The sequence below is a fragment of the Electrona antarctica genome (genome assembly GCF_951216825.1).
Source record: "Electrona antarctica genome assembly, chromosome: 21".
Classification (NCBI taxonomy): Eukaryota; Metazoa; Chordata; class Actinopteri; order Myctophiformes; family Myctophidae; genus Electrona; species Electrona antarctica.
In genome coordinates, this window is record NC_136802.1 from 8,537,603 (window position 1) to 8,562,371 (window position 24,769).

The window sequence follows — 24,769 nt, forward strand, 5'->3', positions numbered from 1 at the left end:
AAAATAAACAAGAAAAAACAAAACAAAAAAATTGAAAGGGCAAGCAGCACATCACAGTAATCATGAAACAAATAACATAAATACAGCTATTCATTCGAAAAAATTATATATTACACAACACACATATAGGCACTGCACATCAGAAGGCAAATTGCAAGAGTACAACTGGGTCCTGGGAAGCCTTTACTTTAAAATGTGTTAAAATAAATGCATTTTCAAACTTTTTATTCAACTGAATAAATTGTCTGAACAAAGAACCAAGGAAACAAATTACCCTCTGGCAGTGTCAAAATGACCCGGAAGTAAAACTCCTTTGAACTTGTGATCATCAACTCTGTGATGTGATGCTAGCTAGTAGCGCCGTGTGGTTAAAGTTAAAGTATCCTCAATAATAAACATTTTGGAACATTCACAAGTGACTACGTTCTTCAGGCATAACATCTATCACAACAACAAGGAACTGAAGCCTGATCTTCGTCTGATACAATTACGTGGAGTCTAAATGATTATGAGATCCATTCTAGACTCATGTTTAGTTTTAGGCTAACAACACGGAGCTAACACGTTTAGCTGTTTACTTGAGGACTAGTCAGTAACAACAACAACCACCACAGCGAGGTGGAAACTAAAGCCTGGTTACCACCACAACAGTCCTGGTGGTGTGACGTTTATAGTTAGTTGACCATCTTGAAAAGAAAGATAATGCGAAGGTTCTGAGGTGAAAAGTAGAGGATGCAACAGCGAAACTACAAGGCAGCCGTTTCATAAGGGTGCATCAAGATTGAAAGCGAATTCAGCTGTTTGGGGAATTATTTAGTGCATCATCTTTCCTAGCTGGCACCAGACTGGCACCCTCCCGGGACTGCGTGGACTTGTGGGTGTGGGCACTTGCTTGCCGTAAGATCACAATCGGATGCCATCCCTTTGCTGTGATGTGTGATTGAAGAGGGCATTTCTTGTGGTTAAATAGCAACCCCTTCAATGGGGAAAAGGAAAGACATGATTCACCCCAGGTTTCATGGTAGGTCAACCTGACTGTTAACTTAACATGCATTATATTGTGGTTTGGTTTGTATATACATGATATGCTGCTGCATAAGGTCTATTATTGTTTCAGCATTTGAGCCACGGACCACCATTTGATGACATTTAGGCCTGACTCACACCTTTCGATCTAGCATACAACATTGATGCATGCTAGATGTAAAGAAAGGGTTTGTTTACATCTTGCCCCAATGCATTTCCAATGGAAGTCACGTGGTTTGACACAACATTTGTGTTGTACGGCTTTCGGCTGTTTCGACTTCCCCCCACCCCCTCATACAACAAAAAATGTTGTGTCAAACCATGTGACTCCCAAATGGAAATGCATTGTGAGCTTGCATCAGTCAATAAATCTCATGCATCAGCTATACATCAATCTGTTGTGAAGGTGTGAGTAGACTTGCTGACCCAAGAATTTAGTTGGATAAGATTTTGTCTACAATTCCATTGTCTAATTGTGTAGACTTGTGGACCCATACGGGTCCATTGATTTGGTTTCACTCTGCACTCAACATTTTTAAATCTAATAAGGGTCCATTTGGTTACCAAGTCCATCATTAAAGCTGGGGACCACCTGGAACCTCCTCAAGGACCACTGGTTGAAAACCAACTGCTGTAAATGGAATTATATCTTCCACATCTCTTGGGAACCGATTGGCAATCAGAATAATTGTTAAATCATGTGTAACATGTCTTCTGTCAGAAGTCTGTGTTGATGGATTGATAGATCTTTTGGGTGCACCCTGACTGAGGTCCTGCTGCCTGCAACCACAGCCCAAAATGCCATATCCATGTAAAATGTATGTTATATTTGCTCACTCTTAACCACTTTTAAGCCCTGTCTTGTAGTAAGTCATATGGCGGTGGGTAGCCGCAATTTGCAACTCTAGATTTTTTTATAATGGGATGAATCTAGAGTTGCAATACCCTCCATTGACTCCCCACTCATCATTTTGCGTTTGCGATCTACTTGTCTTAAACGACGTTAAACTCACCAACATTGCAGCTGTAGTCCAAGCTTGAATTATTCTCTTTCAATCTGCAAAGCTTGTTTTTCATAAAAATCCCCCGTAGACATGTTATGAGCTACTTTCTGTCAAGAAATTCTGTGCAAGTGATTCTTTTTCTAAGTGCTGGAGTTTGGAAGCGCTCGTCGTAAGTCACTGAACGTCCCTGCATGCATCTGTTTCGCATTTGCACATATTTGCAGGAGGCAGCAGCGCGACCCCTTAATAAAAATGAGCGCTTCCAAACTCCAACATTTCTTCTTCTTGACAGAAAGTAGCTCATAACATGTCTACGGGGGATTTTTATGAAAAACAAGCTTTGCAGATTGAAAGAGAATAATTCAAGCTTGGACTACAGCTGCAATGTTGGTGAGTTTAACGTCGTTTAAGACAAGCAGATCGCAAACGCAAAATGATGAGTGGGGAGTCAATGGAGGGTATTGCAACTCTAGATTCATGCCATTATAAAAAAATCTAGAGTTGCAAATTGCGGCTATGGCGGTGGGATACATTTTTCGGTTAAATGATATCCGTATTTTCTCTACATCTGCATAACCACAGCATGTGGTCATGGGGTGTCGTACACACTTAACCCATTCTGAGCGGGAACCCCTTTTGGTGTTTTAAGCATTGTTATAATTTAGCTATTGAAAAATAGCAGATCTACAAGCTCATAGCGTGGCACCGAGTGTTGCACTACGAGCTTGTAGATCTGCTCTTTTTGAAAAATCGTGAAAATGTGGTGCAAATCCTTGAATCAGAGCGAATAAGTTTCACTCAAATCTTTGCTTCTGGGGAGTTCCCTGGAACAACATCTTTTCAGATGGGGGTCGGTGGCCAAATACAGATATTTTTGGGGGTCCTTGACATGAAAATGTTTGAGAACGACTGACATAGAAACGGGTTAAATAACGTTCTCTCCCCCACCACAGGTGACGGGGGCCTCGGCCTGCACGGCATTCACAAGAGGAAGCACAAGAAACACAAGAAGCACAAGAGGAAGCACCACCGGGACGAAGGAGGGGCTCACCACGGCTTCCCTCAGATGCCGGAGCCACAGCCCGTCATGGTCCCCCGGCCTCCTCCGCCTCAGCTCAGACTGAAGATCAAACTGGGAGGGCAAACGCTGGGCACCAAAAAGTGAGAAAGACACATGGCTCCTTCTACCTCATGGCTGAGGCTTTATACCTTGGAGGAAAGCCTGGTCTGTGTTACTAAATCGATGTGTGATCCGGTTCGGGAGCGGATGATATCGTTACGTCATGTTGTAGTCATTGTTTTGTAGTCATCAGGCCGGAACCCTCTAAGCCAGAACTTCCTTTCCCTCAAACTGGAAGAATACCACCTTCCCAATAAAAGCCTTGATGCGCCGTAGTGCGAGTCACGCTTTTAATAGGAAGGTATTATTCTTCCTGTGAACGACAACATGACGTAACGATATCATCCGCTCCTGACCGGATCATATACCCGAAAAGGAATGTTGCCCAGGCTACCTCATGACCCACTTTTTAAACGAGCCCGTTTAGGCACTTTCAACTGGAATTGTTATCCGATCTTGTAGTTCAGGTATTTTTGTTGTATAAGATGTAGTATATCTGGCTTAAGTGGTTAATATTCTACTGGTAAGACCACTAAAGGAATGAAAAGATATCAGCTGCCTTAGTCTCGGTGGTGCCCAAGCATTGATTGGGTAAATACAACATGCGTGTAGAAATTTAATGAGATTTCTTCTAATTTTTTGGTCCAAATAAGAATCATTGTCCTTAAACTTTATCATCCGTTTCCCAGTGTGCCGACCTTCACAGTGCATCCTGGAGTCGCCCGACCTCCTTCACCGCTGATGATCATCGACGATGATGACGACGACGATGATGACGACGACGAGGATGAGGAGCCATCGGTCCCTCTGGAACAGTACCGGGCCTGGCTGGGTGAGTTACCTGCTTTTAGATTTGAGCTTATAGCAACACGTTTTTTTTGAGTGGTGTAAACCACTCCTACAACTGGCTTTTGTGTTGAGTGGTGTAAACCACTCCTACAACTGGCTTTTGTGTGCATAAAAAAATGACCATGGTTGCTATGTTCAAAATAATTTCTGACGTAATTAAATCACACCCGGGTGAACTGGATGACCGTAGCAACCGTGGTCATTTTCTCTGCGCAAAAACAGCCAGTTGTGAAATCACATCCGGGTGTGATACATACATTTATCAAAAATGATAGCTTTTTTTACTTAACATATTTTGTGTGATTTCATTACGTCAGACATTACGTCAGACCACAGCTGATCATGCTATATAAAACCTTACACCACTCAGTTCACACGGGTGTGATTTTTTTTTTAAACTCTTAGGATTTAGAACAGTGGCTCTCAAAAATAGCAGATTTTATTTTCTTCTGATGGGGTAGTTAGTAAGTAAGCCTTGCCGAGCCATGAGGCCCATCGGGCAGGAGCCTATCTCCTGTTTCTGTAGCCATGGGGCCCATGGGGCAGGAGCCTATCTCCTGTTTCTGTAGCCATGGGGCCCATGGGGCAGGAGCCTATCTCCTGTTTCTGTAGCCATGAGGCCCATAGGGCAGGAGCCTATCTCCTGTTTCTATAGCCATGGGGCCCATAGGGCAGGAGCCTATCTCCTGTTTCTGTAGCCATGAGGCCCATGGGGCAGGAGCCTATCTCCTGTTTCTGTAGCCATGAGGCCCATGGGGCAGGAGCCTATCTCCTGTTTCTGTAGCCATGAGGCCCATGGGGCAGGAGCCTATCTCCTGTTTCTGTAGCCATGAGGCCCATGGGGCAGGAGCCTATCTCCTGTTTCTGTAGCCATGAGGCCCATGGGGCAGGAGCCTATCTCCTGTTTCTGTAGCCATGAGGCCCATAGGGCAGGAGCCTATCTCCTGTTTCTGTAGCCATGAGGCCCATGGGGCAGGAGCCTATCTCCTGTTTCTGTAGCCATGAGGCCCATGGGGCAGGAGCCTATCTCCTGTTTCTGTAGCGAGCCATGAGGCCCATGGGGCAGGAGCCTATCTCCTGTTTCTGTAGCCATGAGGCCCATGGGGCAGGAGCCTATCTCCTGTTTCTGTAGCCATGAGGCCCATGGGGCAGGAGCCTATCTCCTGTTTCTGTAGCGAGCCATGAGGCCCATGGGGCAGGAGCCTATCTCCTGTTTCTGTAGCGTGAGGCAGCTTGATATACAAGTACACCCGCTGGATATGACACTAATATGTCACAGGGACTGACCCCCAATCCAACCCTTGATGCTGAGGCATTGGGTCCCATTACATTCATTTAGAAGGCATTTATAGAATCAGCTTCAGGTCTTAAGTTAACATTGGTCCTTCTACCCTCCTGTCTCATTGCATTGGTCCTTCTACTCTCCTCTGTCTCATTGCATTGGTCCTTCTACCCTCCTCTGTCTCATTGCATTGGTCCTTCTACCCTCCTGTGTCTCATTGCATTGGTCCTTCTACCCTCCTCTGTCTCATTGCATTGGTCCTTCTACCCTCCTGTCTCATTGCATTGGTCCTTCTACCCTCCTGTCTCATTGCATTGGTCCTTCTACCCTCCTGTCTCATTGCATTGGTCCTTCTACCCTCCTGTCTCATTGCATTGGTCCTTCTACCCTCCTCTGTCTCATTGCATTGGTCCTTCTACTCTCCTCTGTCTCATTGCATTGGTCCTTCTACTCTCCTGTCTCATTGCATTGGTCCTTCTACCCTCCTGTCTCATTGCATTGGTCCTTCTACCCTCCTGTCTCATTGCATTGGTCCTTCTACCCTCCTGTCTCATTGCATTGGTCCTTCTACCCTCCTGTCTCATTGCATTGGTCCTTCTACTCTCCTCTGTCTCATTGCATTGGTCCTTCTACCCTCCTCTGTCTCATTGCATTGGTCCTTCTACTCTCCTCTGTCTCATTGCATTGGTCCTTCTACTCTCCTGTCTCATTGCATTGGTCCTTCTACCCTCCTGTCTCATTGCATTGGTCCTTCTACTCTCCTCTGTCTCATTGCATTGGTCCTTCTACCCTCCTGTCTCATTGCATTGGTCCTTCTACCCTCCTGTCTCATTGCATTGGTCCTTCTACTCTCCTCTGTCTCATTGCATTGGTCCTTCTACCCTCCTGTCTCATTGCATTGGTCCTTCTACCCTCCTGTCTCATTGCATTGGTCCTTCTACCCTCCTGTCTCATTGCATTGGTCCTTCTACCCTCCTGTCTCATTGCATTGGTCCTTCTACCCTCCTCTGTCTCATTGCATTGGTCCTTCTACCCTCCTCTGTCTCATTGCATTGGTCCTTCTACCCTCCTCTGTCTCATTGCATTGGTCCTTCTACCCTCCTCTGTCTCATTGCATTGGTCCTTCTACCCTCCTGTCTCATTGCATTGGTCCTTCTACCCTCCTCTGTCTCATTGCATTGGTCCTTCTACCCTCCTCTGTCTCATTGCATTGGTCCTTCTACCCTCCTCTGTCTCATTGCATTGGTCCTTCTACCCTCCTCTGTCTCATTGCATTGGTCCTTCTACCCTCCTCTGTCTCATTGCATTGGTCCTTCTACCCTCCTCTGTCTCATTGCATTGGTCCTTCTACCCTCCTGTCTCATTGCATTGGTCCTTCTACCCTCCTGTGTCTCATTGCATTGGTCCTTCTACCCTCCTCTGTCTCATTGCATTGGTCCTTCTACCCTCCTCTGTCTCATTGCATTGGTCCTTCTACCCTCCTGTCTCATTGCATTGGTCCTTCTACCCTCCTGTCTCATTGCATTGGTCCTTCTACTCTCCTCTGTCTCATTGCATTGGTCCTTCTACCCTCCTGTCTCATTGCATTGGTCCTTCTACCCTCCTGTCTCATTGCATTGGTCCTTCTACCCTCCTGTCTCATTGCATTGGTCCTTCTACCCTCCTGTCTCATTGCATTGGTCCTTCTATCCTCCTGTCTCATTGCATTGGTCCTTCTACCCTCCTGTCTCATTGCATTGGTCCTTCTACCCTCCTGTCTCATTGCATTGGTCCTTCTACCCTCCTGTCTCATTGCATTGGTCCTTCTATCCTCCTGTCTCATTGCATTGGTCCTTCTACCCTCCTGTCTCATTGCATTGGTCCTTCTACCCTCCTGTCTCATTGCATTGGTCCTTCTACCCTCCTGTCTCATTGCATTGGTCCTTCTACCCTCCTCTGTCTCATTGCATTGGTCCTTCTACCCTCCTCTGTCTCAGATGAAGACAGCAACATGGCGGCGTCCCCGCTCCCCGACATGGACTCTGACTCCATGCTGGGGGGAGGGGCTGTGGACGAGGAGGAGCGCTGGCTGGACGCCCTGGAGAAAGGAGAGCTCGACGACAACGGAGAGCTGAAGAAGGAGATCGACGAGTCTCTGCTCACCGCTAGACAGGTGTGTGTGTGTGTGTGTGTGTGTGTGTGTGTGTGTGTCTGTCAGTCTGTCTGTTTGTGTGACACACACAAGTTGTAAGATAGATCTACCATTCCCACTATAAAAATTATTGACGATTATGCAAAATGAATCGTGATTATCCCAAATAATTGCGATTAGGCGATTACATAATAATAATTGTGACAGGCCTAACTGTGGGTTTAATCAAATGTTCACCCCTCGACCCCCCCCTCCAGAAAGCCCTCCTGCACAAGCAGCAGATCCAGCCCCTGCTGGAACTCCCCATGGGCTACAAGGAGAAGGAGATGACGGCGGAGATGATGCAGAAGAGGGAGGAGCGCGCCCGCAAGCGGCGCGCGCAGGCCGCCAAGAAGGCCGAGGACAGCAAGAACCAGACCATCGAGAGGCTCACCAAGACCAGCAAGACCAAGCTAAAGAGCCACCGGGAGCGCAGCAAGTCCAAACAGGCCCAGTGTCCCATGGTGCGCTACAGCAACTCGGCCCTGGGCGTGGCCATCTCCTTCCCGGCGGGGGTCCCCGCGCCCGCCCCGGCGCCTCCCCGCCCTCCTCCTCCCCCACTGGCCGCTGTGAGCTGCGGGGTGGTCGGCTGCGCCAACCCAAAGAGGTACTCTTGCTCCAGGACTGGCGTTCCGCTTTGCAGCCTGGAGTGTTACAAGAAGAACTTGGTTCTTGTGGATGGCGCTGCTGCGTGAAGTTTTTTTTATTGGATTCTGTTGTTGGGCGAAGCAAACAAAGTTTATTTTGTTGTTGTTAAAATGGGGGACAACGTTCCCAGGAACCCCATCCATCCATGTGCAATGTGGATGTAAATACAGTACAGACTTTGTGTTTCCCTGTTGCTCAATTCTGTATTATTATTAAATGAGGATTTTGAATCTCAAAATCAAGTGTGCTTAATTTGTGCGAGACAAGAATGTGAAAAGGTTGAGTTTTTCAGCGTGGCTTCTTAATTCTTTCTCTAACAGGTCCGTATATATATATATATATACGTACCCCCCAGCTATGGGATGTTATTTGCTAGGTACATATAAATACATACCTCCTCGTATACCAACGCCTCCGTCACCACCAGCTATGGGACGTTACAACTCCTTAATTTACCTCAGTTCAAAGCAGGATTTTCAAAGCTCCATAACTCGGGAATCTAGGCGATCTGTCCGTGGTGATCCTCAGCCATCCAAAGTTCGGATGTCATTTGTGACTTTTGTCTCGCATCGCTCCCGGCAGGTAAACGTTTCTGGCGACAGGTAAAGTGTGCGCTAATGCTAATGATAGCAAATGGTTGCAGACAGTGGCGGCGGTGGCTCAGGGGTAGAGTAGAGGGGTAGAGTGGCCGGATGGCAACCGTGAGGTTGCCAGTTCGAAACCCGGGCTCCCCCAGAGTTACTGTCGAAGTGTCCTTGAGCAAGACACTGAACCCCAAATTGCTCCCGATGTGCTAGTTGGTGCCTTGCATGGTTTCCGCTGCCATCGTTGTGTGAATGGGTGAATGTAATGCACAATCTCTGTAAAGCGCCTTGGATAAAGGCGCTATATAAATGCACCGTTTACCATTTAGACAGTGAGTGTGTGCAGGGGGTAGAAAGGGGCAAGGACTGTCTAAAGAGGACGAGACGCGAAGACAAGCAAGCCATGTTGCTCCATGGTGCTCCATGGAAGGAAAGAAACATGCGCAGTTGAGACCAAGGACTGTCTAAAGAGGACGAGACGCGAAGACCGTACGGGCGACGCCATGTTGCTTATGGTGCTCCATGGAAGGAAAGAAACATGCGCAGTTGAGACCAAGGAAGCTGAACACGGAAGTGTTGGCTGCATATAGCCCATTGCGCATGTTTATTTCCTTCCATGGAGCACCATAAGCAACATGGCGTCGCCCGTACGGTCTTCGCGTCTCATCCTCTTTAGACAGTCCTTGGTTGAGGCCAGGAAGTTGTACATGCACAAATTTGGGCATTTACAACTTCCTGGTCTCAACTGCGCATGTTTCTTTCCTTCCATGGAGCACCATGGAGCAACATGGCGTCGCCCGTACGGTCTTCGCGTCTCATCCTCTTTAGACAGTCCTTGGAAAGGGGGAGGAAACTGATCCTGGACGCAGCGGTGGCACAGGTTAACTACATTTAGCAAGCAGCAAAAAGAGTTAAAAAGGAAATGGATCGAGTCAGATGGTATATTGTACATTTTTATTAGCTTTCGTTATGTTCACTTTTATAACAAATTATCCCATTTCTATATATATAAAAAAAACTGTACATCTTAAATAAAGTAGCAAAGTAAACAAGTGTTTTCCCCAAAACATCAATATAACTTATCTGCCAGTGTTTTCCCCAAAACATCAATATAACTTATCTGCCATGTCTGCATGTGATCGCAGTCATTTCTTTTGCTCAGGCACTCTTTGTGTAGAGGCAATAGTGTATTCAAATCTGCCCTTTAGAAAAGTTACAGCATGGTTTCTGAGGTATTCACTTAGTAAGTGGCTTTTCATCCATCCATCCTTCCATCCACACTCAGTCACACCAATAAACAGAAATAGTCCTGCAGACATACTGTATAGTCAATGATATCGCACTAGTATGTATGTAATATCTTCTTGATGTCCACGTGTCGCGACAAGTTGTGTTCATGTATTTCTGCAATTTTGTCATTTAAAAAAATGTGTTTCCTATATATGTCCTCACATTTTTTATTTTATTGAAATCGATTTGAATAATTTACAATCCTAGAATGCTTCAAGGCAAACGGAATGCGTGTATTGTGGAATGCTCTGCTACGGCAGGGGTTTTGTCGACCAGAAGCAGAAACCACTGGTTGCTGGAGTATACCATTCTAACGGACTGTCAAAGTTATTTCCACAGAGTCGGCACACGTTGGTTTTTTTCTTAGACGGTGTGGTGGGTTCTTCAGCCATTCTCCTCATTTTCCTCGCATAGCCTCGTTTGAAGTTCCACTGGTAATGATTTCCTCACGGTGTTATTTTGAGGGGTGCACACCGCTCAGAGCCCTGACGTCACATCATTTGAAGCGACGCCTACGCGGAAGGGTTGACTCCCACGCTTAGGCCAGTGCAGCCCATGCGTAAATCCAGGCTTTCATTTTTCGCGCAGACGAAATGAAAGCCTGGGTATCGAGGCTACAAAAGCACTAATCTTAGCCCATATCCCCACCCAACACAACAGTGGTCCCCAGGTTGATTCTACGTCAGGGTGGCGGTCCCCAGGTTGATTCTATGTCAGGGTGGTGGTCCCCAGGTTGATTCTATGTCAGGGTGGTGGTCTCCAGGTTGATTCTACGTCAGGGTGGTGGTCCCTGGCCCATATCCCCACCCAACACAACAGTGGTCCCCAGGTTGATTCTACGTCAGGGTGGTGGTCCCCTGGTTGATTCTACGTCAGGGTGGTGGTCCCCAGGTTGATTCTACGTCAGGGTGGTGGTCCCCAGGTTGATTCTACGTCAGGGTGGTGGTCACTCGTTCACAATCAGTTGAAAACCCCTGCTCTATGGGTCTAGTCACTGTGTACCTGTTTTGGGTGTGTCATTGTAGGCAAAACAAAAAAACAAAGATGGGAAGTGATTCAAGGCATTAAAGGATGTTTATAAGGCCAGGCCAAAGGACAGTCTGAAGGCCATCTCCACAGGAACCTCAGCCACGGAGTCGTGGAAACACACGTAGAACTCCTGAGGGAGAGGCTCCAGAAGCATCCGACTGCAACACAGGGGGAGAAGAAAGGCAAGTTTGTGACTCAACCACTTAAAGGGACACAAAAAAAAATATGTTAATGACGTTTAGAAGATTTAGAACACTTTCTTGGGGGTCTTTATGTGTGTAATATGTGGTTTTAGATATTTTAGATTTTAGCAGTGAGCCCAGTGTCTCTGATGTCATCGACACTGGGCTCACTTCCTTCCTGGACTACATCAAGGACTGTCTAAGAAGGACGAGACGCGAAGACCGTACGGGCGACGCCATGTTGCTCACATGGTGCTCCATGGAACGAAAGAAACATGCGCAGTTGAGACCAGGAAGTTGGACATGCACAAATCATAGATATGGCACAAATGGCCCAGCAGATGGCGTGATGCCACAGACAGGAGATATGATTGTACATATCATGTCACGTCATTGCATTTTACCTTTTATATTAACGTTTTAACAGCAAATGGATAAGTGAGTCCCAGCATGGATCATCACACAGACAGTAATGTTGGTCGGACGTGACATATGTACAAGCATCTCTCCTTTCATTGGCATCACGCCATCTGCTGGGCCATTTGTGCCATATCTATCACAACGCGTATTTTCAGCATAAACTTGTGGGGAACACAAAATGTTGTGAAATGTATTAAATATAAATAACATTGTTTATAGATTGAATTATTTATTTAAAAGAAATATCCTTAAAGTCCATTTGAAAACGTGTTGAGTGCCACTGCAGCACTGCCATTGTAATTGAGGGATTTACAGTACTTAAAGGTACAGTACATGTGGAATAGAAACTGTAATTCTTCAAGATTTTAGAAATGTAAAAAAAAAAAAAAAAAAGCAGATCTACACGGTCACAAAGCGGCGCACCACAACGCAGTGTGAGCTTGTAGATCGGCTAGTTTCTAATAGCCCAGAGCCATCTAATAGAAGAGTTGCGATATTGAGGGGGCCGAAAGCAGCCCGGTCACGTGGTTCATGTACTCGCGCGAGCCCATAGACTCCAATGCATTCCGTAAACGTCCGGTTGTCCTCATTCAATACTTCCGGTTGTCCCCATTCAATAGAAGTCTATGTAGAAGAGCCGCCATTGGACTGGCCCAATGAAGTGAACGGAGTTTGCATAACTCTGTCTTACTCTATGGCTCTGTAATAGCCTTAGTATAAAATAGGTGGTTAAACAGATTTGTTGCTATACTAATTTTGAGGGAACACCCTCAAGGGCCCCTAGCTGGGCCTGGGGGACCCCCCGGGAACCCCACTTTGAGCACCAGTGACCTTACCCAATGACCCAGTAGGTCATGGTAGGAGCAGGCTTCCTCTGGTCAGTCCAGTTCTCGGGTTTGCACTGGAACAGAACACCGTGTTCCTTCACGGGACCCAGACCCTGACTGCCCTGCAGGGTTCTGTCTGCTCCCCGACGGCCCTGCAGTGGAGAGGAGACAACACAACACGCAACATGAGCACACACACTTCACAGGACCCAGACCCTGACTGCCCTGCAGCGGAGAGGAGACAACACGCAACATGAGCACACACAGGGTACATACGTTGGTTAGACATACTAACACTCCATCCATCTATCTTCAACGGCTTATCCGAAGTCGGAGAGCTCCAGACTTCCCTCTCCAGAGTAACATTAGTGACTTCCTCCTGGGGGATCCCGAGACGTTCCAAGGCCAGTGAGTCGATGCGTTTCCTCCAACTGTGCCTTGGTCTGCCCCGGGGTCTCCTCCCAGTGGGACGTGCCTCGAGGACCTCCCTAGGGAGACGCCCGAGAGGCATCCTAACTAGATGCCCGAACCACCTAAGCTGGCTCCGACAGGCATTAATCAGGCAAACACCCGTCGCTCCCGAAATGTGTGGCTGGTTAAAACTAACCCATCGGACTAATGCCTGTCTGACTGTTCGCACGTCGGACTCGAACCAAACGCACGCACGCACGCAACCTTGGTTTATATTCGTATAGCAGATTTCTATGTGTTAGACAATTGTGCAAGGAATTAAATGTGGTAAACACCTCCTCAATGGGAAACACCTATTCAGGGCAGAGAGCAAAAACAACCCTGCCTTTTCTGTTTGGAGGCAGACATGTTGCATAAAATCGTAACTTTCATTTTTGGGTCAGACATGGTCTACGCAAATCTTTTAAAAAGTTTAAGAAATAGAGACAATAGCTGATAATATGCGCATCATGATTTTTATTTTCACTATTCATCATACAACAAACAGACTGACATCAAAGGGTTCCTCTCCCTGTCACTGTTTATTTATTGAGTTTTTGTCTACATAGTGTGTGCATAGCAGCAAACAATTGCTTCAATGTCTTCTAGTCATGAATTTGAGCACACCACAGCACCGAGACGGCTCTCGTTAAGGAATTCTTCCCTGACATCCACTTAAAATTTTCAGCCTGACGTATGTTATGCCGGTGCCTCCTGCTGAGAATAGCCAATCTACAAGCTCTCACTCTACAAGCTCGCTACGTGTCGTGAGCATGTAGATCAGCTATAACATTTGGCACACAGCACTGCCTGACACAGCTATGTATAAATCAGGCATTAGTATTGCTGGATCTCAGTGTGTTTTGCATTCGACCATGCAGGTCTGCCACAACGTTAGACAGACTGTGAGGATTCTGTGGCACAGTACTCGGAATCCTACTTAAATTACAGGGACTACTGTGTCTATATCTGTTCCAACATATTCTACGCATATGCTCCCAATGGCTCAGATGATGGAAAACAACAAAACGGCGGTTTTGTTGGCTGGCGGGCGGCGGTGGCTCAGGGGTAGAGTGGCTGGATGGGAACCGCAAGGTTGCCAGTTCGAACCCGGGCTCCCCCAGAGTTAGCGTCGAAGTGTCCTTGACCAAGACACTGAACCCCTAATTGCTCCTGATGTGCTGGTTGGTGTCTTGCATGGTTTCCGCCGCCATCGGTGTATGAATGTGTGTGTGAATGGGTGAATGTAATGCACAATCTATGTAAAGCGCCTTGGATAAAGGCACTATATAAATGCACCATTTACCAACATGTTACCAACTTACCATAATATTGCAGACAACACACAAAGATTTACACAAGAACTGTCATACATACAGTCCAAGGACAGACCTACTACTGCCACCATATGACTATGGTTCAATACCAAAGTACATTGAACAAATGAACGACTGGCTGGATAATATGGCAGGATGTTCTTCAATTAAACAAAGAGAACAGCTCAGCTTCAATCCGTGATGTTAAACACTTCGCGTTTGGAGCTTCTGGATCTTCTACTTTTGTGTGACGCTCTATTATGATCAAGTAGCACATTGTTTTTTTGTGGGGGGGAAAAAAACAATAAGATAGGAGATTTCTGCCAGACAGCAACGATTTATATATCTAGGATTAAAGGATTTATCTTCTCAACAGCATTTGGAAAATCTTGTCCATGCATTCATCTTCAGTAGACTGGACTAGCGTAACAGTATCTTTATAGGCTGCTCTCCCCCATGAAATCCATTATTATACAGTTGGTTGACTTGAGTCTCAGGATCAGAGAAAGAGGATCATAAGATCTCTCCAGATCTTTACACTGGCTCCCACTCCCCCAGTCTGTCAAAGAATGTATTTCATATCAAAATACTACTGTTGGCTTTATAAAGCAATGAATGGTTTTTTAGGGCTACGCTCTATGCACCATCCAGTCTAGACCTCTCAGGTCATCTGGGACAGGTCTGCTTTCTGTTCCCAGAGTTGGAAACTCGAAAGCGTGGAAAAGCAGTGTTTTTCTTTTGTTTTGTTTTTTTAATTTTATTCCACGATTTTGCAACCCATTTTTTCATCCAGTGTCAATTATCTAATGTAATCCTGGGCGCTACACTTCCTCAGCGGACTGACCTCATGCTTCCTTCTATGCATGAGGAGTCCAAGCTGCTTCTTTTCACCTGACAGGGGGGAGTTTCCCCGGCCGGACGTAGCACGTGGAAGGAACACGTTATTCCGACCAGTTCTTTTCCCCTTCGTCAAGCAACCACGGCTGGCCAGGATTACAGATCAGGATTACTGCATATTAGTACTGTACCGACCTTAGGGGTCACGGGGAGAACATGCAACATGCAGAAAGGCCCTTTCGCCAACCCCGCCTCAGGTATGGGCACTGATGACACAGAGGAGAGAACACGCCCCCAGCACCCACAGCGTCCCCAGCGTGAATTGAACCCAGGACCTTCTAGCTGTGAGGCAACAGCACTACCGACTGTGCCACCGTGCCCCCGGAAAAGCAGTGTTCAGTTTTTAATTTAAGCGCCACATATCTGGAACAAACTCCCAGAAAACTGCAGATCTGTCACAACTCGCAGCTTCTTTTAAATCAAAGCAGTCACAATAATGTTAACCCCTTCATCCATATTATTCTATACGTTGGGTATTCAATCATACATTCACTTCGTGCCACACTGCGAGCTTGTACATCTGCAATTTTTGAACCTTTTTGAAAAATCTTGAAAGTATTTTGAAATATTTATTTTTACACAAATACTTCTCTTCCTCTTCCAATCTTTTGTCCCTGTGGAACAAGACCTTTTCAGATGGCGGGGGGACGGGAGACGGCCAGATGTATATGAATTTGGGGGTTACTTCTTGGTCGTGTTTGAGAGCCACTGACTTGTAGAACGTGGTGGTGGTGTAGCAGTGTGTATCTCACCCTGGGTGGAGGGAGGCTCTGCTGGAAGGCAGCCCGTATGGAGAGGCAGCAGTGGTGGAAGTTGCGTATGAGCTGTGGGTGGATGGAGCCGCTGAGCTGCGCCACCTCCCTGTGGGTGGGGGCGATGAAGATGCCCTGCACCGTCTCCATCAGGACGTAGTGGAACAGCGTGTTCTCTGCACCCGATGTCAGCCTACAGACCACAAACCTTGGTATTAACCCATTTTGGGCAGGAACCCCTTTTGGTGTTTTAAACATTGTGTTGTAATTTAGCTATTGAAAAATAGCAGATCTACAAGCTCATAGCGGTAGGTCTGCTATTTTTGAAAAATCGTTAAAATGTGCCTCAAATCTTTCAGAAAATTGTCATGATTTAGAAAACATTTTTTTTTTTATTTCGATGTCAGGCCTGAATGGGTTAAGAGGGGAAGGGAATGAATGACTAACGGAATGAAATATAACATGTCTGATCACCCACTTCATGGTGTTATACATCTCCTCTGTCTGACTGAATGAAATATAACATGTCTGATCACCCACTTCATGGTGTTATACATCTCCTCTGTCTGACTGAATGAAATATAACATGTCTGATCAACCACTTCATGGTGTTATACATCTCCTCTGTCTGACTGAATGAAATATAACATGTCTGATCCACCCACTTCATGGTGTTATACATCTCCTCCGTCTCTCTCTCAGTCAAGATCTTCTTCAGCGTGCCGAGGTAGAAGGGGTTGGGGTGTTTCATCCTGGGAATCTATAGACAAGGCACAACACAACATAATGTAATCTATAGACAAGGCACAACACAACATAATGTAACAGTGAAAAGTGGGGATCCGGACCCCCAGGGGTCCCTGAGGGAGTTCCAGGGGGGACACCAACTAAATGATAGTTTGGAACCAAATGGACCCTTAGGGCAGTATTATGCGTGTCTTAAGTACCAGGTCTTATTACTTAACTTAAGACCTGGAGGCGTGATCAATGCCATTTGGCCACTCAGAATAGCCAAATGGCATTGACCACGCCTCCAGGTCTTAAGTTAAGTCATAAGACCTGGTACTTAAGACACGCATAATACTGCCCTTATGGGTCTGTAACTCATAGAGTGTACAAATGGAACCAAATGGACCCTAACGGGTCCATTTGGTTCCACTTGTACACTCTCAGAGTTAAATTAATTTGACAATTGATTTTACAATATGAATTGGGGTCCCAGAGATAGAAATGCCATTAAATGGATATGGGTAGGTAGACTAATATGCATGTCAAACTGGGGGTCCTTGAAATTAAAATGGTTGAGAGTCACTGCTAGAGACGTAAAAATCTTCTCTTATGGGGGTCCCTGGCGTATATTTTCGAATGGGGGTCCGCGGGCTAATGAGTGTCAATTTGGGGGTCCTTGACATGAAAAAGTTTGGGAACCACTGCACTAAGGTACACACTTGTTATTTTATATTTTGAAGTGTAGCAACAGTGAAAACAGCACTATAGTTAGTATTATAATATATTTTACATTCCACAGACCATCACCATACATTTTTTTTCAGAGATCATAGGTCAGGATTTAGAAAGGGCGGGAACCCCTTTTGGTGTTTTAAGCATTATGTTATTCTTTAGCCATTGAAAAATAGCAGATCTACACCGAGATCACAGAGTGCCGCGCTACGAGCTTGTATGTCTGCTATTTTTGAAGAATCGTGAAAATGTGTTGTTGGCGGCCAAATACAGATCATTCTGGGGATCCTTGACATGAAAAAGGTTGAGCACCACTGACATAGAAACATAGGTTTTTCAGAAAACTGGCAGGATTTAGAAGGCATTTGTAGAATCGTCCTCAGGCCTAAATAGGTTAACCCTTTTAATGGGTTCAAACAAACAAAGTGTACCCTGTTGAAGAGGCTGCCGCTGCCCCCACCGCCGCTCCCGTCGGAGCCCCCGGACCCCAGCGAGTCCCGCCGTCCACCACCTAGCTTCCTGGCAGAGTCCGGGGTGGAGTGCGGGCTGAGACCCCCCGGGGCCATCCCCGACGACCCCGACCCGGAGCCTCCGTCCGGCTGGCCGCCCTCGCTGCCGCTGTCCGACAGGCTCCTCTGGGGGCTGGGCCGGCGAGCCCGCTCGCCAAACAGGCTCCGTCCGACTCGAGAGCCTCCGCCGCCCGCCTGGCCGCTGCCCTTCACCGCCCCGGCCAGCTTGCTGAGGATGGGCGAGGACGAGGAGGTGGTCAGGCTGTCCATGCGGGCGGCAGGGAGGAACCAGTCGGCGCAGGAGAGGCAGGGGGCCGGGGGGGCCGCCAGCCGCTCCTCCATGCCTCCCTCCAACGACTCCAGCTGGAGCAGGGTGGCCTTCACCTGGAGGGAGGGTGGGGAGGATACACCAGCAGTGTTGATTTTGACATTACATTTTGACAGCAGATTTTAGCTTTAGTCATAGTTTTTTGAATGGTTTTCATTTAGTCTTAGTCCGATTCACGAGCATGTAGATCGGCTATTTTCAGCATGCAAACGTGTACAATGACTTGTCTTTTACTTTTGCTGGATGCCTTGTCCACTAGTCCCTTCCTAACATTTTTGTCTAGTTTGTATTTGTTGACGAAATTGTCAATATATTTAGTGATCATAGTTTAGTTTTCATTTAGTTTCCATTTAGTTTTCGTCAGTGAAAAAAGGTAGTCAACGAACATTTTCCGTATTAGTCGACGAAATCAACACTGTACACCAGCATGCACCGTCATCAGCTATTATACTGTATATGTATAATATATTTCTTCCCATACATCCATCTTATCCGTAGTCGGGTCACGGGGGCAACAGCTCCACCAGAGAGCTCCAGACTTCCCTCTCCAGAGCAACATTAGTAACTTCCTCCTGGGGGATCCCGAGGCGTTAACTTCCAAGGCCAATGAGGCGATGTAATCCCTCCATCTCGTCCTTGGTCTGCCCCGGGGGTCTACTCCCAGTGGGACCCCTCTATTTCCCCCCCCTCTACACCAAAACTCTTTGCCGACAATAGCCCACAACGCCTCGTGCTTGTAGAAGTGAGCTTGTAGATCTGCTATATTTCTGGCTGAAGTTCTCCTCAGAAAAAGAGTAGTACTAAGAGTAACTACTAACTCAGAGGACCCCCTCCTGTTGAAGACCCCTGGTCTATGGTCCTGTTTCATTGTCATCCAGTCAATCATGTGTGTTTTACTGTTAAATGGTAAATGGTGCATTTATATAGTGCCTTTATCCAAGGCACTTTACATAGATTGTGCATCACATTCACACATAAATTCATACACCGAGGACAGAGGAAACCATGCAAGGCACCAACCTGCACATCAGGAGCAATTAGGGGTTCAGTGTCTTGCTCAAGGACACTTCGATACTAACTCTGGGGGAGCCCACAGGGTTCGAACTGGGACCTTGCAGTTCCCATCCGGCCACTCTAACCCCTGAGCCACCGCCCCCCCAGTGTTGTTGTTGTTGCTCACCTGGTCCACATAGACACAGTCCGGTCCAGGAGAGCCCAGGGCAGGAGAGGCACACCCCCCCGCCTCCAGCAACACACACTGCATGAAGTGTCTCTGATGACATGGACAACAAGAACACACAATACTCTTACTGTTATGAACACTGCATGAAGTGTCTCTGATGACAACAAGAACACACAATACTCTTACTGTTATGAACACTGCATGAAGTGTCTCTGATGACAACAAGAACACACAATACTCTTACTGTTATGAACCACTTTACGTTAGGACAAAGTGTGTGTGTTAGCACACACACCAGAAGCTGGACATAGGAGTGGTTGTCGCCCCTCAAAAACGGTGTAATGAGACATTCTGCATAATGAGTACTTCTACTTTTGGTACTTTAGGCATATTTTGACGCCAATACTTTTGTACTGTTTTACTCGAGTCAATTTGTGAATTGTGGACTTTTACTTGAGTATTTCTAAACTAGTACTTTTTCCCACCACTGCTAGGGGGCACAGACACAAATGCATCAAGCCGTACATCACGTTCAGCACATTCATTAATTCATTCATTCATTCATTCATTCATTCATTCATTCATTCGTTCATTCACTGCTGGGCTTTAGTCTGAATGGGTGGAATGCTTTGACTTGTGCACTCCAGTGGCTTGGCTGCTGACCATGGCCTCAGCCACAGAGACCAGACGTCTCTTGCTTTCGTCAACGCACAGGGAGGGGGGGAGAGAGAGGGAGAGAGAGAGAGAGAGAGAGAGAGAGAGAGAGAGAGCAATGCTGTTGAAGTAATCAAAGCCACCAACCACGACGACAGTGTCTGTGTCGGCCCGACTCGGCCGTGTTACATTTCACCCGGGCGTTGAGCGAGGACTCGCCGGGGACTCACGGTGTTTGACATGTGTCTTACTTATCTTTGTGGGAATATCTAAACCAATCTTTCATTAAATAAAAACATTTCTATTTATATATATCTGGAGACCCCATCTAACCCTGAACTCAAAACCCATATCCATTACCCAAACCTGCTTCACCCTAAAATTAATCCTAACGGGAATCTTTTCGCCTCAACTCTAAAACGCCTGGTTATTTTTGAGGGGCGCTAGCCCCTCCTATATCCAGCTTTTGGTACACACACACACACACACACACACACACACACACACACACACACACACACACACACACACACACACACACACACACACATACACATACACACACACACACGCACACGCGCACACACGCACACATACCAGTCCGACTATGAGCAGGAAGTGTCGTCCGTGAGGCTGGCTGTAGACCGTGCTGTGGTGCAGCGCTCTGCACTGGGGGAACACCTCCCTCCAGATGACCAGCTGGCCCACACGCTGCTCCGAGGCCAGGGGCAGCAGGCAGTAGTGCTGGCAGTACAGACACACGTCCAGCAGGTCCTCCTTGGGCAGGTGGTTGGCTATCAGGTAGCCCTGGAATAGAGCAGGGGAGAGAAAGGGCAGAGACGTTTACCCCTAAATAAAGTGCTTTACAGGGTTGAACGTAATCAATGCAGAAAGCGCCTAGCAGCCGGGGCGCCTGATGGAGGGGAAAAGGAACTGGTCGGAATAACGTGTTCCTTCCACGCGCTACGTCCGGCCGGGGAAACTCCCCCCTGTCAGGTGAAAAGAAGCAGCTTGGACTCCTCATGCATAGAAGGAAGCATGAGGTCAGTCCGCAGCCCCTCCTAGGTTGGCAGAGGAAGTGTAGCGCCCAGGATTACATTAGATAATTGACAAAAATGATTTACAAAATCGTGGGATAAAAATAAATAAATAATAATAATAATAATAAAAAAATAAAAAAAGCACAGAGAGATATTTTGCGCGTCCATTCCGTCCGTTACGTCGTCTGTCAATTTGAAAACCAAAAGGACCCTTGCAGGTCCATTTGGTTAAATTCTACGCTCTCAAGAGTAAGTTTTACAATTCTATCAGTCGAACGGCCGCATTTTACAATTCTATCAGTCGAACGGCCGCGTTTTACAATTCTATCAATTAAACGGCTGCGTTTTACAATTCTATCAATTAAACGGCTACGTTTTACAATTCTATCAATTAAACGGCTACGTTTTACAATTCTATCCATTAAAATGTGACAGCTGCAGTACCTTGTAGAACAGACAGGAGCCCAGGGTCACATACAGACGTCTCAGGCCATAGAAGTCTTCTGACTGCCAGGTGAGGAGCGTGAACGCACAGCGGGAGAGAGGAAAGGACGACATGGATTTACAGGAACAGGAGAGGAAACAACATGGTGGTCTGGTGATTAAATGTAATCACCATGCCACATTACACTTGGTACAGTTAACGCACGCACGCACGCACGCACGCACGCACGCACGCACGCACGCACGCACGCACGCACGCACGCACGCACGCACGCACGCACGCACGCACGCACGCACGCACGCATGCACAGAAATAGTCCTCGTCACCCTGCTGGGACTAGAAGACAGTAAGACAGATGGTCTTTCTTGGCTAACGCACAGGGTTCTAATTAACACCAGGACTGCATGGTTATCATGACATAATACCGGATACAATCCAGCTACCCAATTATACGTTGTCGTACAAAAATCGTCCATCTACAGACTCTCAAAGCATCGCGATGCGAATCGCTGCAAGCTCGTGGATCGGCTATTTTCGGTATTTTGTATTATGCTATTTCTACAATTTATTTTTGCTATTTTCTTTATTCATAAAGATGATTGAAGGATCTATGCTTTCCCTGAGAAGCACAAGTTAGTTATTTTTCTTTTAATGAGAGAGAAAGAGTGTGGTGAATTCACTGGAGGAGAGCTTCAGCAATATGCAGTGGTGTAAGAACTCCACAATGAAGAAATTGTAAGTCCGGTGTTAAAAAATGGAACTTGAGTAAAAGTACAAAAGTATTCCCATTAAAATATACATAAGTACTGAAAGTAAATAAAAGCACTCATTTTGCAGAATGTCCCATTTCCAAATGTATAAACATGCTTTGTAAATAGCAGATCTACAAGCTGATCTACAGGCTGATCTACAAGCTAGTGAGCTTGTATATTGGCTTGTTTCCCCCCCCAAATATGCATAGATAGGTCTTACCATTTCCCCAAAGTCTGAAGACTCAAAATCAGACAGCACAGTGTCCACCTCCATCTGTGGACAGAGACACATCAAAATGAACCAAGGAAGCTGAACTCAGTCCTGGCTGCAGTACCAGAGTGAATGACCACGTTGACTCCAAGTGGAAACTAAAAGGTAGGGATACACCGATGTATCGCTCCACATATTTGCCATTATCGGTATCGGCTGATAAAAACATTAACCGATTTCAGTAGCCGATATTTCTCTGTTGTTGATAAGCATACATTTTGCGTTGGCTATGTTGGTGTGTTGGTTATCTGCAGCCTATACCAAGATGTAGATTCTGAACATTTATTTCTTGTGTTGAAGATCACTCATTTGGCTACTGCCTTGCTCAAAGCCGCTTCTGTCGGTGTGCTGTGCCTTGTTTTCCTACAGCATTGACCATGTTAAAAAATCAATGCCTAGGTCTGCAGTTGCAGTCGTGAAACTGCAGGAACCTAGCATAGGAACTCTGTGGGACGCCTGTGATACAATGTATGAGGTGTCATTCTACACATTAGACACTAGAGGGCAACACACATTACAAATACATCTCTGGCATTAATTTACCAGACAGATTCATTAACATTTTGTTCACTGAACATATTTGACCCCAGCAGATTATGTGCTGTGAGGATTCAAAGTATTAGTCCCAACTGGACTTTTTGTGCTTCAAATATGTTCATATAATTTGGGAATGGCCAAAATGTTTCCTCATTTTGGAATATGGTTTCCGGTAAACTTTCATTACTTTTGCAAGTTAATATTACACAGAGAATAGAGCACTATACATTTTTTAATCAGATAATTATTAATATTATTATTGTCATATTACGCTTATGATTAGAAAGAAGTAGCATTAATATCATTAACAATTCAAGCTCAGTGTTTGTTCGGCCTAAGAATATGTATTTTGCATGCACGTGCACACATACAGTATGCATGGGGGGGGGGGGGGGGGGGGTGAATTTGAAGACGGAGAGGCCATAGTTCCAAACTCACTCCCGAGGGCCACATTGCATATATATACTGTCATAGCAAAAATAGCAGATCTACAAGATCAAAACGCGTCGCGTATCTTTGGCTCTGGGGGGGTCGTTGATATCAGAGCTGTGTCTCGGTACACAGATAATCGGAGATATCAAATGTGATATCAGACCTGTGTCTCGGTACGCAGATTATCTGATATCACATGAGCAGAGCCCCACCGCCATACTAACATGCAATAGCTTTACAATAAATGGTTTATGGTCAATCTGAGCTGAAGTGTCTCAATGAACTTAAATTATGCAAATACATAAAACATAAAAAAGACAATAAAATTCTAATACTAGTCATTCAGCTACTAATATAGACTGAATTAATTAAAGTGGGTCATGTTTGCATGTTGGGAATTGTACAGCTTGAGGAAGGTCGCAGGACCGAAACAAGTACCTTGATCTCAGGAGGCAGGGTGAGCCACCGGACCGCGGGCAGGCCGTCGAGGAAGAGCGCCCCAGAGACGTCGGGGCCCGGGGGTGGGGCCGAGGAGCTGTCCGTCAAACGGGACGGCTGGATGAGCTGCTGGAAGAGCAGGCAGAAGAAGTGGTCCAGTCTGGGAGAGTTGTCCACCTGGCGGAACGCACTGCACCACAAGAGGTTAAAGGTTAAAGGTCATGGAGCGTTGTCCACCTGGCGGAACGCACTGCACCACAAGAGGTTAAAGGTTAACACCCTGATCGCCCAGGACGAAGTTCACCGTCCTTTCAATTAGTAACACCCAGTGCCTAGGACGAAGATTGATCAAAAAGATCAATCAACAAAACCGATCGAATCGCTCCACAGCCTGGGAGTGCCTGTTGCGCAACACTTGATGTTGCGCAACAGTGGGACGTCATCGAAAATGTCCCCCCCCATTTAACCGAAAATCTTAAAACGTTAATAACTCTTGATCTAAATCATAACGTCTAATTCTAAGCAAAGATCATGTGTTACACGGCCCACCACGGTCCCGTCGCTAGTCGCGGTAGATTTAATCATACCTCCCGTTGTTGTCGATCGCCTCTAGAGTGTTTTGGCTACATCTAGCTGCTACAGCCACATCCGGGATAACATCCGGTCCGTCGGTAAAAGTGCTCCGCTGCTATAAATCGCTGGGCGCTATGATTTAATGGATTAAATAACCCTTGGCGTTCGGGGTGTTAATAAAGGATCACTTCACCACTTTTCAACATAATTGGTCCTCACTAATGTTCATGATCAAATAGAACCATTTTTTCTGTGTCTCATAGGAGGGCTGTGGGCAGTTCAGAAACCCGTCCACCAGTG

The 24,769-nt window shown here is 46.4% G+C and overlaps 2 protein-coding genes across 3 annotated transcripts in view; one reads left to right on the forward strand and one right to left on the reverse strand.

The window, feature by feature from the left end:
• The first annotated feature begins 314 nt into the window (after window positions 1–314).
• On the forward strand, window positions 315–8,286 carry ino80b (INO80 complex subunit B). 2 transcript variants are annotated; one of them, XM_079490419.1, is made up of 5 exons: window positions 315–1,021; window positions 2,984–3,191; window positions 3,840–3,982; window positions 7,258–7,433; window positions 7,670–8,286. In XM_079490419.1, the coding sequence occupies exons 1-5, from the start codon at window positions 982–984 to the stop codon at window positions 8,144–8,146; spliced, it is 1,044 nt and encodes a 347-aa protein (XP_079346545.1). In that variant the 5' UTR covers window positions 315–981; the 3' UTR covers window positions 8,147–8,286. The 2 variants fall into 2 exon arrangements, with proteins under 2 accessions (XP_079346545.1, XP_079346546.1); XM_079490420.1 differs by lacking the exon at window positions 315–1,021 and adding an exon at window positions 1,708–1,844.
• A 1,369-nt stretch (window positions 8,287–9,655) lies between these two features.
• intu (inturned planar cell polarity protein) overlaps window positions 9,656–24,769 on the reverse strand; it is a 39,661-nt gene continuing 24,547 nt past the window's right edge. The window contains exons 9-18 of the mRNA XM_079491090.1: window positions 23,897–24,086; window positions 22,439–22,492; window positions 21,466–21,528; window positions 20,579–20,788; window positions 19,325–19,417; window positions 17,739–18,200; window positions 16,512–16,606; window positions 15,847–16,039; window positions 12,441–12,583; window positions 9,656–11,160 (exon numbers count right to left, since the gene is read on the reverse strand). Coding sequence (XP_079347216.1) covers window positions 11,049–11,160; window positions 12,441–12,583; window positions 15,847–16,039; window positions 16,512–16,606; window positions 17,739–18,200; window positions 19,325–19,417; window positions 20,579–20,788; window positions 21,466–21,528; window positions 22,439–22,492; window positions 23,897–24,086 — 1,615 coding nt within the window. The 3' untranslated portion in view covers window positions 9,656–11,048. The remainder of the gene's footprint in view (window positions 11,161–12,440; window positions 12,584–15,846; window positions 16,040–16,511; window positions 16,607–17,738; window positions 18,201–19,324; window positions 19,418–20,578; window positions 20,789–21,465; window positions 21,529–22,438; window positions 22,493–23,896; window positions 24,087–24,769) is intronic.

Excerpts from the sequence above, each read along its gene's own strand:
- ino80b (XM_079490419.1), top strand. The coding sequence starts at position 982 with ATGGGGAAAAGGAAAGACATGATTCACCCCAGGTTTCATG. Across the intron at positions 3,983-7,257 it reads ACAGTACCGGGCCTGGCTGG|ATGAAGACAGCAACATGGCG; the intron begins GTGAGTTACCTG and ends CCTCTGTCTCAG. Across the intron at positions 7,434-7,669 it reads CTCTGCTCACCGCTAGACAG|AAAGCCCTCCTGCACAAGCA; the intron begins GTGTGTGTGTGT and ends CCCCCCCTCCAG.